At 46.4% G+C, this 14,055-nt stretch overlaps 1 protein-coding gene across 5 annotated transcripts in view; it reads left to right on the plus strand.

Annotated features, from left to right (window-relative positions):
• The window catches only part of LOC141106305 (catenin delta-1-like), a 403,119-nt gene that overhangs the window by 106,900 nt on the left and 282,164 nt on the right, over window positions 1-14,055 (plus strand). For all 5 annotated transcript variants that reach the window (XM_073596969.1, XM_073596970.1, XM_073596971.1 and 2 more), the window contains one exon: window positions 11,312-11,540. In XM_073596969.1, the coding sequence (XP_073453070.1) occupies window positions 11,312-11,540 (229 nt within the window). The remainder of the gene's footprint in view (window positions 1-11,311; window positions 11,541-14,055) is intronic.

The following is a 14,055-nucleotide window of genomic DNA, read 5'->3' on the forward strand; positions in this document are numbered from 1 at the left end:
ATGTGTCCGAAAATCAAAACTCACAGCAAAAAGCACTGCAGAAACAGATCAAAAGCAAACTGCATAGATGTGTACCGAGCCTTATGCTGGCCACACGGATCAATTTTCAGACTACAATATTCAGATGAAAAATCTATGTACATTCGCTGAGTGAAAGAATGTTGTTTGAAATTTTCACTTGTTTTTAACATTCTGTTTTAAAATTAATGTAATTTCTGAACGAAAACCACATACACTGTCTGAAAATTCCTTTGACCAAGAAGTTTTCTATTTCCAAATTTTCCCATCACTGTGGTTGAAAATGAATGTCGATTTGACCCCACTAATGATTAGAAAATCGAACGAACATTCTTAAAATGACTTTTTTTGAAGGAAGACATTGTTTTTTTTTTAAATAAAAAAAAATTGATCTCCTGAGTCTGATTACCAGATTCACCCTTTAATAGTATATATAGTATATATCTCCTCTAATAGTTCATACAGTATATCTCTTCTGTCTGTTATTCTCAGAGTAGATTAGAGATTTTGCTCCCTAACCATATAGTTGGTTATTTATATTTACCACTGCATAGAGATATTTAAGAATAAATTGCCTTTTTTTAAAAACGTTTCATATTAACTAAATTATACACCACACCTTTTTTTTTAAGGTTATTAACCGATTAATCGAAACAATCGGCCAACTAATCGATTATGAAAATAATCGTTAGTTGCAGCCCTAGACAGAGGGACATCCAGGCCCATGATGTACTTAATCTGGGACCTAATGTCTACCCAAAAGGGTCTAATCACCGGGCAATCCCACCAGAGATGTAATGTGTACCCCAGTGACCACAGCCCCTCCAGCATCGGTCAGAAGTAGAGAGGTAAATTTGTGCGCATGACAGAATCTTCTAGTTTGTTCCCTGGGTTTTGGTAATCAATCGAGCTAGAATGAGTAAGCTGATAAAGGTGGGTCAATTGGGCTGGGGTAAAGTCAAGCCACAGGTCCCGTTCCCAAGTCCTTATATATGTGGGCTTCGCTTTGGAAGTGGCAGAGCCCATCAGTTGATATAGTTCAGAGACCATATGCAGTATCGGTTCTTCTTCTATAAAAAGGCGCTCAAAGGGCATAAGGGTAGAGATATCCCTTATGGTGCATCCATTAACCTTAAAGTGGTGGAGTTACCTATACCTCCAGAAGTCCATAAGGAAACCCCCATGTCGGTCCCGCAGGGTCTCAAAGGTCAACAGCTTACTATTTTGCAGAAGCTTACCACAACTGGTGTTACCATTGTAATGGCCCAAAATTGGCCATTTCTCCCCCAGGAGGGAACCACAGGAACCCTCCCAATGGAGCCAGCGGGGACACGGGGTGCCAAGTCCAGCATCGGATTGATGCGATCCCATACTGCCAGAGCATGTGTCCTCAATGGGGAGGTAGAGTCTGACAACCCCCTGTGCCCCGAGACTGCCATGAGGCGTAAGACAGGTTCCTGCCCGCCATGCAATTCTCCAGGGAGACCCAGAATTTGAGTGTGGAAATGCCAATTGAGTATCTTCCTGGAAGACAATTGCTCTGTAATACCTCCTGAATGTCCGGTAGGCCTAGGCCTCCTGCGTGTCTCGGGCAGCTCAGCACTCGCGAATCGTGGTCTTCACTTATTCCGGACAAATCCTGATAGCAGGCTGGACACTTGGTTAAAGAATCCTCTAGGCAAGGGCACAGTTATCCTCTACAGGCATTATTTGTTTTGTGTTTATATGCACATTTAGAAATGGAGTGTTACTTGCTGCTTGCATATATTACTCAGATTGCATCCTAGTTGCTTGCAAGACTACCTATTATATTTACAGTGCTCATCAGTACCACTACAGTGCTCATCAGTGCCGCTACACTGCCCAATAGTGCACATCAGTGCCCATTAGTGAGTGCTCATTAGTGCCACCCTATCAGTGCAGCCTCATCAGCGCAGCCTCATCAGCACCCATCAGTGAAGCCTCATTAGACCAGCCTCATCAGCACCCATCAGTACAGCCACATCTGTCCTAGTGTCCCTATCGCACCAAAACCCCCTAGTCACCAGTATGGCAAGATATTTTTCCAGTGAGGAGGCATACCAGCTTCTTAGCCAGAGCAATAGGCAGCTTTCTTGAGTCTAAGTCAGATTTTGATTTGGCATATGAACCTGTTATAAGCAGTGGGTCTGCTACAAAATCAGAGAAAAGTGTGCCCATGAAACAAAAGCATTCTAGCAAGGAGCAGGCTACTACAAGTAGAGTAGTGGCATCAACCTTAAGCTCCGTGCCATCCACTATTAGTGCAGTGGCATCCATGTTAAATGGAGTACCGCTGCAAGAAAGGCCAAGCACTAGTGGGGTATCCTCTCAGCTCCAAATGGTTGGGAACTATGCCAGCCCCCCATATACCCTTCAAAACCCTCTGTGGCTCCCCCCTAATTCAGGAGAAGGAAACCTCACCTTTTTTACTGCCAAGCCAAGTGAAGACAGAATTTTGCCCCTATTGATTTTTTCATTACATTTTTACCAAAGACCTATTATCTTCCATCATGGCCCAGTGCCACCTCTATGCGCAACAGTTCATATCAAGCAACCCTGGCCCGTTATGCCTGTCCCTATGAGTGGACAGAACTAACCTTGGAAGAATTTAAAATATTTATTTTTCATACATCATGGGACACAGAGTCAGGCTAATATTCATTACCTGCTGGGTTATACTCCATCATTAGGTGACACTAGTAGACCAAAGTTCTTCAGACAGGAAGTGATCCCCTATATAACCCCTCCCATACAGGAAGTACTTTAGTTTTTTTACCAGTGTCTGCAAGGTGGATGGCACAGTTTGTTTGAGTTCTCTAAGCTCCAGGTCTCTAGTCTCACAAACGGTTCCAAAAATGAATCAAAGGATTGACCGATCGGATCCATTTGACACAGGTTTTTATGCATAGATAAATGGTACCCGAGCCTCGCAAAGAAGACTCAAGATCCTGCGAGGTTTTGCCTGTAACGTGGCCTCCGGGTGCTGGACCCTGCGGAGTGGAAATCCTGGAAACTACAGCGCTAAGACATTTCCTGCAGGGTACTGTACAGGTCCAAGGGAGTGGACCCTAAACATGAAAGGGTACCCAGTCCTTGAAGGTCCAAGTGACAGGAACCCGCCGTGAAGGGTGAAGATTGGGCCCTTAGTTTCTAAGTGGCCCTGCGCCTGGACGGGTAAGTGAAACCCCTTTTGTTTTATTATTGTGGGGTGTCCCAGTGATTGTAACAATCAGTCAAGCTAGCTAAAGGCTGAACACCTGTGTGCAGTGACCATACGGGGGAGTTCTGGGCTAGCTGTGGGTGTTTGCAAAGTGTACCTTTTTTGCTTGTGTCTGGCTGTTTTTTACCTGTATGATGGCGTATGACGGTGCGCCGTTTCACCTTGGTTCACCATGGCACATGTGCGTTTACAAGAGCGCCGCTGGGCTCAGCAGTTTGGCGACCATGACGCACGCGGCTTCACCGCACATGTGCCGTAGCCTTTATCTGGGCGCACGAAGATTTGCGTCCTGCGCGAATACAGTCACGCTCCCTGGGACCGCTCACATGCCTGCGCACACACGCATAGAATGTTGCGGCGCACACCCAGCTTTTTTAATCTGTGCAGGCCAAGCATGTGTTGCTTCCAGAAGGCAGCTGTGGGACACAGAGCAGGCTCTGAACAGAGACTTGCAGTGGTTCGTTTTTCCTTACTCGGGTCACGTGAGTCACCAGGTGTTGCTTGGCAGGCTAAAGGTGCTTAGCAGGATTGTTGCATAGGGGCTTGGTGAGCCCTATTAACCACCTCAATACTGGGCATTTTCGCCCCCTTCCTGCCCAAGCCATTTTTCAGCTTTCAGCGCTGTCGCACTTTGAATGACAATTTCGCGGTCATACAACACTCGACCCAAATGAAATTGTTATTTTTTCCCCACAAATAGAGCTTTCTTTTAGTGGTATTTGATCACCTCTGCGGTTTTTATTTTTTGCGCTATAAACAAAAGAAGAGTGACAAGTTTAAAAAAAAACACAATAATTTTTACCTTTTGCGATAATAAATATCCAATTTTTTTTTTCTTTAAAACAAATTTTTTCTCAGTTTAGGCCGATATGTATTCTTGTACATATTTTTGGTAAAAAAAAAAATCGCAATAAGCGTATTGATTGGTTTGCGCAAAAGTTATAGTGTCTACAAAATAGGGGATAGTTTTATAACATATTTTTATTTTTTTTTTATTTTTTTACTAGTAATGGCGGCGATCTGCGATTTTTATTGTGACTGCGATATTGCGGCGGACACATCGAACACTTTTGACACATATTTGGGACCATTCACATTTATACAGCGATCCATGCTATAAAAATGCATTGATTACTGTATAAATGTGACAGGCAGTGAAGGGGTTAACACTGGGTTGTGATGGAGGGGTTAACTGTGTTGCTAGGGGAGTGATTCTAACTGTAGGGGGCGGGGACTCACTAGGGGAGGAGACCGATCGGTGTTCCTCTGTACTGGGAACACACCATCGGTCTCCTCTCCTCTGACAGGACCGTGGATCTGTGTGTTTACACACAGATCCACGGTCCTGCTGTGTTACCGGTAATCGCGGGTGCCCGGCGGACATCGCGGCCGCCGGGCACGCGCACTGGGTGCTTAGTGACACAGCGCGCGCGTGCGCCCCCTGGTGGCCTAAGAAAGCGAGGACGTCATATGACGTCCGCCCGCAACGAGAGCTGCGCCGCCTGGCCGTCAATTGACGACCAGCGGTCGGCAGGCGGTTAAAGGGTCTCCCTTCTGAGATGTTTTAACTACACCCAAGTACACTTTGTTTGCAGGCTTTCAATGTCTTCCAAAAAGGAGTGGAACTAACAGCATAGGGAAGGGCACACCTACGTCATCAGTAGTTCCTGATGAACCTAGTCGTATCCCCTGAAAGACCAGAGGCTCCGGGCAATCTATGCTGCTGCGCCTATCTGGTATTGTGCCTACAGTCAACGCTGCGTCTTCACTACCCTAGCCGGGTTAGAGCACAGGATTGCCGGCATGATTGCCTCCATCCCGCAGGGTGGCAGGAAGCGTGACCGATCCCCCTCCCTGGAGTCACCTACTCTGGAGTAGGATTGGGTTGAAGATGGGGAAGAGCTTAACGCTCAGGATTCGGTGGAGTGCCCGGCAGATGAGTCTGCTTCTGAGCAATCTGGACAAGAAGATATCCTGTCGATGTCTGCCTCTCAGTCGCAGAGGCTTTTGATCCTGACCGAAATGGTTCGTTCTGCCTTTAAGTTGCCTCTTGCAGAGGTGACTGAGCTCCCCTGGTCCTCTTTGGGATCTCTGAGACCTTTTCAGATCGCATATACTTTGCCGCTACACCCACTGTTGGAACAGGCAGTGTATGCTAATTGGGAACATCCTGACAGGACTTTTTTGCCTCCTAAAAGGTTTTCCCTTTAATATCCCATGGATGAAAAGTTTGTTAAAAAATGGAGCATGCCAGCCATAGATGCAGCAGTCTCTTCCTTAAACAAGAACGTAACTTGTCTGGTAGATCAGGGCTCAAAATTTCAAGTCCTGAGCCACTAACCAGGCCTCAAAAGTTACTCGCCACCAGTTGCACCACCCAACCCCTCCCCTGCCCTGCCCCTAAACACGCCCTCATAAATTAGCTCATGAAATTACATTAAATGTTTTATGCAGAATAAAGTTCCAAAAATAAATATTAACTTCTTTAACAATATTAACATAAAGCATATCAGTACCCATCAAGTGCAGCCTCACTGTGCCCATCAAATGCAGCCTCACTGTGCCCATCAAATGCAGCCTCACTGTGCCCATCAAATGCAGCCTCACTGTGCCCATCAAATGCAGCCTCACTGTGCCCATCAAATGCAGCCTCACTGTGCCCATCAAATGCAGCCTCACTGTGCCCATCAAATGCAGCCTCACTGTGCCCATCAAATGCAGCCTCACTGTGCCCATCAAATGCAGCCTCACTGTGCCCATCAAATGCAGCCTCACTGTGCCCATCAAATGCAGCCTCACTGTGCCCATCAAATGCAGCCTCACTGTGCCCATCAAATGCAGCCTCACTGTGCCCATCAAATGCAGCCTCACTGTGCCCATCAAATGCAGCCTCACTGTGCCCATCAAATGCAGCCTCACTGTGCCCATCAAATGCAGCCTCACTGTGCCCATCAAATGCAGCCTCACTGTGCCCATCAAATGCAGCCTCACTGTGCCCATCAAATGCAGCCTCACTGTGCCCATCAAATGCAGCCTCACTGTGCCCATCAAATGCAGCCTCACTGTGCCCATCAAATGCAGCCTCACTGCGCCCATCATCAATACAGACTCACCATGGTGTGTGTCATGGAGCCGGGTCTGTGTTCGGCGCTGTAGCAAGGTCCCGCCCCCCTAGACCGGCTCGTGTGATAGGCGGAACACTGATTTAATCTACTATCACACGAGCCGGCCTAGGTGGGCGGGACCTTACTACAGCGCCGCCGAACACAGAACACCAGCTCTGTAACACACAGCCTGCATCTCCGTTGCACACAAGAGGAGAAGAGAGGGGAGGGAGCGTTGCAGCCTTCGCTCAAAGCGGCCCCAGTTCAATCCGGTCCTGCCGCTCTGTGTCCTCCAGCTGATCGCTTCTGGCTTTTTTTACAGGACATCAGGGCGGCGGGGGGGGGTGGTGGTGGTGGTGTCAGGGAATCGCCCCTCCGGGCCGCTCTGATGTCCTGTAAAAAAAGCCTGCACCGTTTCTGCCAGAAGCGATCAGCTAGGTAGCTGCTCTTCACTCGCCCTGCACTAAATTCCTCTCGCAAAATGCGAGCAGGCGAGTGGAATTTTTGAGGGCTGCGGTAGATAACGCACAGGGCTTGAAAGAACCTGTTGACAAGAAATTGGAATTATTATTAAAAGCTCCCCTTTTTTTCGAGCGTTGTTTTGCTCTTGATGCTTTAAAGGATTCAATACAGCAGGTTTCTTGTCTGGCTCTCTTGTCTGTACATATGCGCAGACTTTTATGGCTTAAGAACTGGTCAGCCGAGCTTTCTTGTAAAAGGTTATTGGCTGGTTTCCGTTTCATGGGGAACGTTTATTTGGTGATCGCTTGGAGAAATATATCCAAAAGATTTCCGGAGGGACGAGTTCTCTACTTCCTGTGAAGAAAAGCGCCAAACGTCCCTTGTTTAAAAACCCAGGGACTGCTTCCTCAAATGTCTCAGCGTCAGGGTGGTTCTGCCACCAACAGGGCGTTAGGGGCAAGCCGCAAGGCCAGGGCCAGAAAAGGCCCCGAGTCCAAAATTCTTCTAAACCCAGCACCATGCCTTCCTTTTGAGGGGACGCCCCCACTCCATTGGGTGGGGGGAAGGCTGGTGCACTTTGCGGACATTTGGAAAACAATTCAGGACGAGTGGGTCACCTCAATTATATCTCGTGGTTACAAGCTGGAGTTACGGGGGGTTCCCCCTCAGAGGTTTCTAAGCTCCAGCGTTCCCTCGGATCCTCCAAAATTAAACTTATTGTTTCAGACACTACATTTAGTGCATTAAGGAGTGATTTCTGTATTCGAAAGGGGCACAGGGTTTTACTCAAACCTGTTTACGGTTCAGAAACCAAACGGGGACACAAGGCCCATTTTGGACCTAAGATCCCTGAACAAGTATCTATTGATACATTCCTTTCGGATGGAGTCTGTCCGCTTAGTAGTAACCTCACTCCAGAGAGGAGACTTTTTAGCCTCCATTGATATAAAGGAAACGTACTTACACGTACCTAACTTTCAACCTCATCAGAGGTTCCTACGTTTTGCAGTAGAGGAACGTCACTTTCAGTTTGTGGCTCTACCCTTCTGGTTTGCCACAGCTCCTCGGGTGTTCACAAAGGTCCTAGCACCAGTACTGGGTCTTTTAAGGGCCCAAGGGATTCTGGTGCTCGGGTATCTAGATGACCTCAGGCTCTAGAACAGAGCATAATATACATAGTGAGGTATTTGAAAAGCTTAGGCTTGATCATAAATACCGAAAAGTTAGCTTTGAGACCAGCTTAAAGTCTAAGATATTTAGGTCTGATTCTAAACCCGGTCCAAGCAAGAGTATTCTTGCCACCCGTAAGCATCTGTGCCCTGAAGGATCAGGTGCATCAGGTAAAGGGCATCAGACAACCCTCCATTTGGCTCTGTATGAGTCTTCTAGGGAGGATGGTATCCTCCTTCGAGACAGTGCCCTATGCCCAGTTCTATTCCAGGCCTTTATAACAAGACATCTTGTCAGCTTGTAACAGGAAGAAAGACCCTGGATTATCCAATGTCCTTATCTCCTCAGGCATGCTTAAGCCTAAACTGGTGGTTGCAGGATCAGAACCTGCAAAAGGGAAAATCCTTTCTCCCGGCAACATGGAGAGTACGGACTACAGATGCCAGTCTCTCAGGCTGGGGAGCGACCCTAGACAGGCTCACAGCTCAGGGGAAATGGTTAGGGACAGAGCAGACCTTGCCCATTAACGTCCTAGAATTATGGCCAGTACGTCTGGCCCTGCGGTCCTGGACTGTGGAGCTTTAGGACTGCCCCATCAGGGTTCAGTCTGACAATGCCACGGCAGTGGCCTATATAAACCACCAAAGCGGTACCAGGAGTCGTTCAGGCCCGAAGGAGGTGAACTACATACTAGCCTGGGCAGAGGGACATGTGCCAATGATATCAGCAGTCCATATGCCAGGAGTAGAGAACTGGAAGGCAGATTATCTCAACCGCCAGCAGATCTGCCCGGGGGAATGGCCCCTACACCCAGAGGTGTTCCAGGAAATTTGCCAATGTTGGGGATGGCCAGAGGTCAACCTACTGGCATCCAGGTTCAACAACAAGCTACAGCAGTTTGTGTCTCGAACAAGAGATCCTCTGGCAATTGGAGCAGGTGCTCTGATAGTTCCATGGAGTCAGTACTCCCTGGTTTATGCTTTCCCTCCGAACTCTCTCCTTCCGCATTTGTTGCGCAGGATTCAGAGAAGGGGTTCCAGTCATTCTGGTGGCACCAGCCTGGCCCAGAAGGCCCTGGTTCCCGGCGTTTGTGAGACTGGCGATAGACGGGCCATGGATGCTTATACGTCGCCCCGATCTACTGTCTCAAGGTCCTATATTCCACCCCAATTTACAGTCTCTAAATTTGACAGCATGGCTATTGAAGCCAGGGTGTTAAAGGACCATGGCATCTTGGGACCAGTGGTATCTACTCTAGTGAATGCTAAAAAAGCTGTCACTAGGAAGATTTATCATAAGGTCTGGAAGACTTGTATTGCTTGGTGTGAAGTCAGAAAATGGCATCCTCGGAAATATGTGCCTCCCATTCACTGATCCAAACCTTTATGCATGGGGCAACTTACTTGCTTCCCCCCATTAGGTCACCTATGTGTCCTTGGAACTTAAACTTGGTGCTGTCTGTGTTACAGAAACAACCATTTGAACCTATTAAGGGAATCCCATTAGACTTGCTGTCAGGCAAACTAGCCTTCCTGATGGCTATCACCTCGGCCAGAAGGGTGTTGGAGCTGGCGGCCCTTTCATGCAGGGAACCGTACTTGATACTTCACCATGACAGTCGTGTTACGACCTGTTCCATCCTTTTTGCCAAAGGTGGTGTTGGCCTTTCATTTAAAACAGGACATTATTTTGCCTTCTTTTTTTCTCTCGTCCTCGTTCGGCGGAAGAGATCCAGTTGAGGTTTATCTGTCTAGATCTGCGGAGATCCGAGGATCAGACTCTTTTGTAAAACAAAAAAAAAGGACCCAAGAAGGGGCAGGCAGCTTCCAAAGCTTCCGTTGCCAATTGCGTCTGTCAATTGGTCATTCGGGCCTACGGTCTGAAACCTAAAGCTCCTCCCTTTTAGGGTGAGAGCTCATTCTTCCAGTGGTGTAGAAACCTCCTGGGCTTTTCACCATCGGGTATCTGTGGCTCAGATTTGTAAGGCTGTCGCCTGGTCTTCAGTGCATACAGTCACAAAATGTTATCAAGTGGATGTTCGAGCAGCTGAGGATTCGGCTTTCGGCCGCAGTGTACTGTGGGCTGCCGTATAAGTTCTGATGGCTTTTGTTGGCAGGGTGTCTCCCTCCACTCAAGGCTATTGCTCTGGGACGTCCCAGCAGGTAATGAATATTAGCTTGACTCTGTGTCCCATGATGTATGAAAAAGAAAATAGGATTTTTACATCATACTTGCCTGTAAAATCCTTTTCTTTGAGTACATCATGGGACACAGAGATCCCTCCCCTTTTTTGAGGATTTATTGCTTGCTATAAAACTAAAGTACTTCCTGTATGAGAGGGGTTATATAGGGGATCACTTCCTGTCTGAAGACCTTTGGTCTACCAGTGTCCATTCACCTAATGGTGGAGTATAACCCAGCAGGTAATATTAGCCTGACTCTGTGTCCCATGATGTACTCAAAGAAAATGATTTTACAGGCAAGTATTACGTAAAAATCCTATTTTACTGATAATATAACAAAAAAGCCATTACTATTGCCCTAAAAGAGAAAGTATGACGGTTTAAAGCAGAAACTTTACAACTACTTTAAGTGCTTGTTTTTGCCTGAGGGTAGAGGAATAAGGTGTACCTCTTACTGTGGCCAGTGGGAGTAGAAAAGTGCCCCTTCATTGGTGTCAGCTGGAGGTATAGTGCCCCATTGATATCATTTGGAGGAATAGCGAACCATCGTGGGTATCAGTGGTGGGAGGAATGGTGCCCCTTCATTGGTGTCAGTTGGTGGAGTGGCGCCACATCATTGATATCATTTGGATGAATAGTGCCCGTTGATGGTGGCAGTGGGAGGAATGGTGCCCCATGATGTCATGGGATCAATAGTGCCCTATCATTGGTGTTTGTCAGAGAAATAGTGCCTCAAGGGCCGGATAAGGGCAAGCAAAGGGCCGCATCTGGCCCCCGGGCCACCGTTTGGAGACCACTGCTTCTCATACTGTAACCTCTGTGGACCGTCTCTTCCTCCTTTGCACCCTTCTTTCACCACCGTGCACCCCCTTTCCTCATTTGTGTGTTTGCACCTCCATTCTTTTATCAGCCTCTGCTCCCACCCCTGACCCCCATGCCTCTTCCCATGTTCTTACAACTGTACATTGTACATGCAACTGTACAGCCTCCACCACCACACTTTCAGCTAATATCTGCATGTCTTGTAAAATCTGAGGCTGCTTTTGATTTTGATGAAAGATCAGCTTTTAATAAACTAATGATAAACATTAGCTGATTTTCTTTTGTTAAACTGATTACTTGTTTCTCTCTAGGAGTTACGAAGATCCACTTAGCGATCATTATGGCTCATCATTGCCTCAGTCTGGAAGTCTTTCCAGTCTTGGACCTGCTCCGTTAACTGCAGTACCCAGCGGCCCTTGGCGGCAGCCAGAACTGCCAGAAGTTCTTGCTATGTTGAGTTACACACTGGATGCTGTCAGACTGAATGCTGCTGCCTACTTGCAGCACCTGTCCTATCGTAATGAGGAGGTCAAGAAAGAGGTTTGTGTTTTTTTGTTTTTTTGTTTTTTTTTTTTCTTTATGTAGCACAATTTTTCTATACGAGATCTAAAAGCTTACTTTGCCCACAAGGAAGTCATCCATAAATACATAGAAAGAAAAGGAGAATTATTGCTGTGATGACAGTTAAAGAAAAGCTCTATCCAAAAGGGGAAGCTCCGCTTGTCTGCCTCTGCTGCCACATTGGGCACCTTTTTGGGGGGGAGCGGGTACCTGGTTTTGACGGTTATCCACTTCTGGCTCAGTTTGCCCATTCACAGAGCACAGCGCGGTTCGCGTAGTAGGAGACCAGCTGTGCAGCTGCGAGGATACCCCCTGCTGCCTGGACAGGTAGGTGCCCTAATAGTAAAAATCAGCAGTTACAGTATTTGAAGGAACTCCTTTTTAACTGTAAAGTTACTTGAGATATTACACATGTATTCTGAGCTCTGACATTTTACAAATTGTCAACATAAGGTAAACCGTGGTTATAATGCTTTATAGATGCCTATAGCTCCATACAGCAAGTCCATACAGAGGCTGATTTTTTAACAGATAGTTGTTTATGCCTCTTCTGTAATTGGCTATTGTGTGGGTGGTCCCCTTTATTTGAGCCCACTAGATATCTGCTGAGAAATTGAATGGCTAGAAACTTAGATCATGTTGGAAAGATTTTTTTTCTTTCCTACAGTTAAGACCTATGCTTGGTCATCAGCAGTAACTATCAAGAGCACAATTTCTGCTCTAGCAATTCTTTAAGTTCTCTAGCTTCTACCTCCACTAATCAGCCTTATGGTTAGGGGGTCCCTCATGGCTTCCATCCCAAATCCATTCTTCCTCTATGCGCTTTGATTCTGGTTCTCTGTGCTTCAAAGGTCTCTATTTGAGCCTATAGCTGCCCATAGATGGTTCAGGTTTTTTTATTTATTTTTTCACCCTGCTAAAATTGGGGAAAAAAAGTGAACCGATGCATCTATCCACACATATGGTGTGGATGCACGAGTTCTCCCCACTGTGCCATTGTATTCTGATAGCAGGCAATAAAAAAAAACAAAACACCCTGCTGTCAGAATAAACAAATCAGCTCTGCAACCAATAGGTCAAACTGAAATTTCCAGCAGTTCTGTTCATGATTGATCGACTTCTCATTAATAAGAATGGCCAAACATGGACTGAAATTTGGCTGGTTCAGCAGGAATCGGACAAATTTCAATCCATGTATGGCTAGCTTGTCTGAGACATCCCTCTCCCTACCCTGACCCAAAGAGTAGTTTTCCTTGTCTCTAATGCTTGATCAATTTTTGATCCACTGACCTTTACCTTCCAAGAAAACTTTTCTCCTGTTTTGTCTAAAAAAGGGGGTCCCTGTCTTTCACCTTAACCAGCACTTGTGCCCAGACCCAGGTCACCAGAAAGATTTTTCCTTGTTTAGATGTGGTTCCTGCTAAGAGGGCCTTTATTTTAGCTACAGCCTCTGAGAAAAATAGGCTTCCTGTTTTCCATTTAAAATGGGCCCAGGAAGGGCGCCCTTGCTGCTGCTTCTACCATTTCTCAGTAGATCTGGCACACCGTCATTAAAGTGAATGATCTGAAGAATAGGGTTTCCTTTTAAATCTCACTCCATCAGGACTGTGCGTGCTTCTTGGGGATTTTGGTTTCATGCATCTGTTAAGTTTGTAAGGCTGTCTCTTGGACTTTCATTCACATCTTCTCTTTTTAGCCTCTTCTGATGCCTACTTTGGACATAGAGATTTACAGGTAGCTCTTTAAACTGCATGCTGTTCCCTTTTCCTGTTTTTGAGCTTGTGTTGCTGTGTTGCCCACCCCTCAGCTGCTCTGCTTTTGGATATTCCAAACATTCAAGACTGTGTCCTTAAGTTAAGATGAGAGAAAAAATACCTCTTCCCCTGGGCCTTCCCTGTGCTGCCAGGTCCAAGTCAGAAGTTAGGGTGGGTATCTAATTGCCAGGAGTCTCAACAGTGCAGTCCCATGGTCTGTTGTGTCCCCGAGATGCAGAGATTGTGGAGTGAAGATGATTGTAGAAAGTGGGATGTTTTCCCACCACAAAGATCTTTCTGACACAAATGCCATTCATTTCCTGATGGGGATGCACAGGAAAACTGACCAAAGCAATGAACAACATTTCTGAAAGAGATCGTATTTTCAGAGTGAGGCAGGGAGGAATATCCAGGATCTTTGGAAGTTCTGCTTTCAAGGAATACCTCCTTACAGTGTAAATGGCAACTCAAGAAAACATTGGTGTTTACATGAGTACAGCCACGTACAGCTATTCAGTACTTTGTTGTAGGCACTACCTGCAGCTGTGTGGACACGGAAAAACACTGGGAGTTTTACCACTAGAGCATACAGTATTTGCACCACAAATTGTCCTTGTGCGAAGCCCTTAAACACTTGAAGACCAGACAGATTCACCCCCTTCCTGCCCAGACCATTTTTTTTACTAAAGTTTTATGTTTTATTAATTTTCTCATAAAGTACAGACAGTGCAAACATACAT

Source organism: Aquarana catesbeiana, linkage group LG08 (genome assembly GCF_042186555.1).
Source record: "Aquarana catesbeiana isolate 2022-GZ linkage group LG08, ASM4218655v1, whole genome shotgun sequence".
Lineage (NCBI taxonomy): Eukaryota > Metazoa > Chordata > Amphibia > Anura > Ranidae > Aquarana > Aquarana catesbeiana.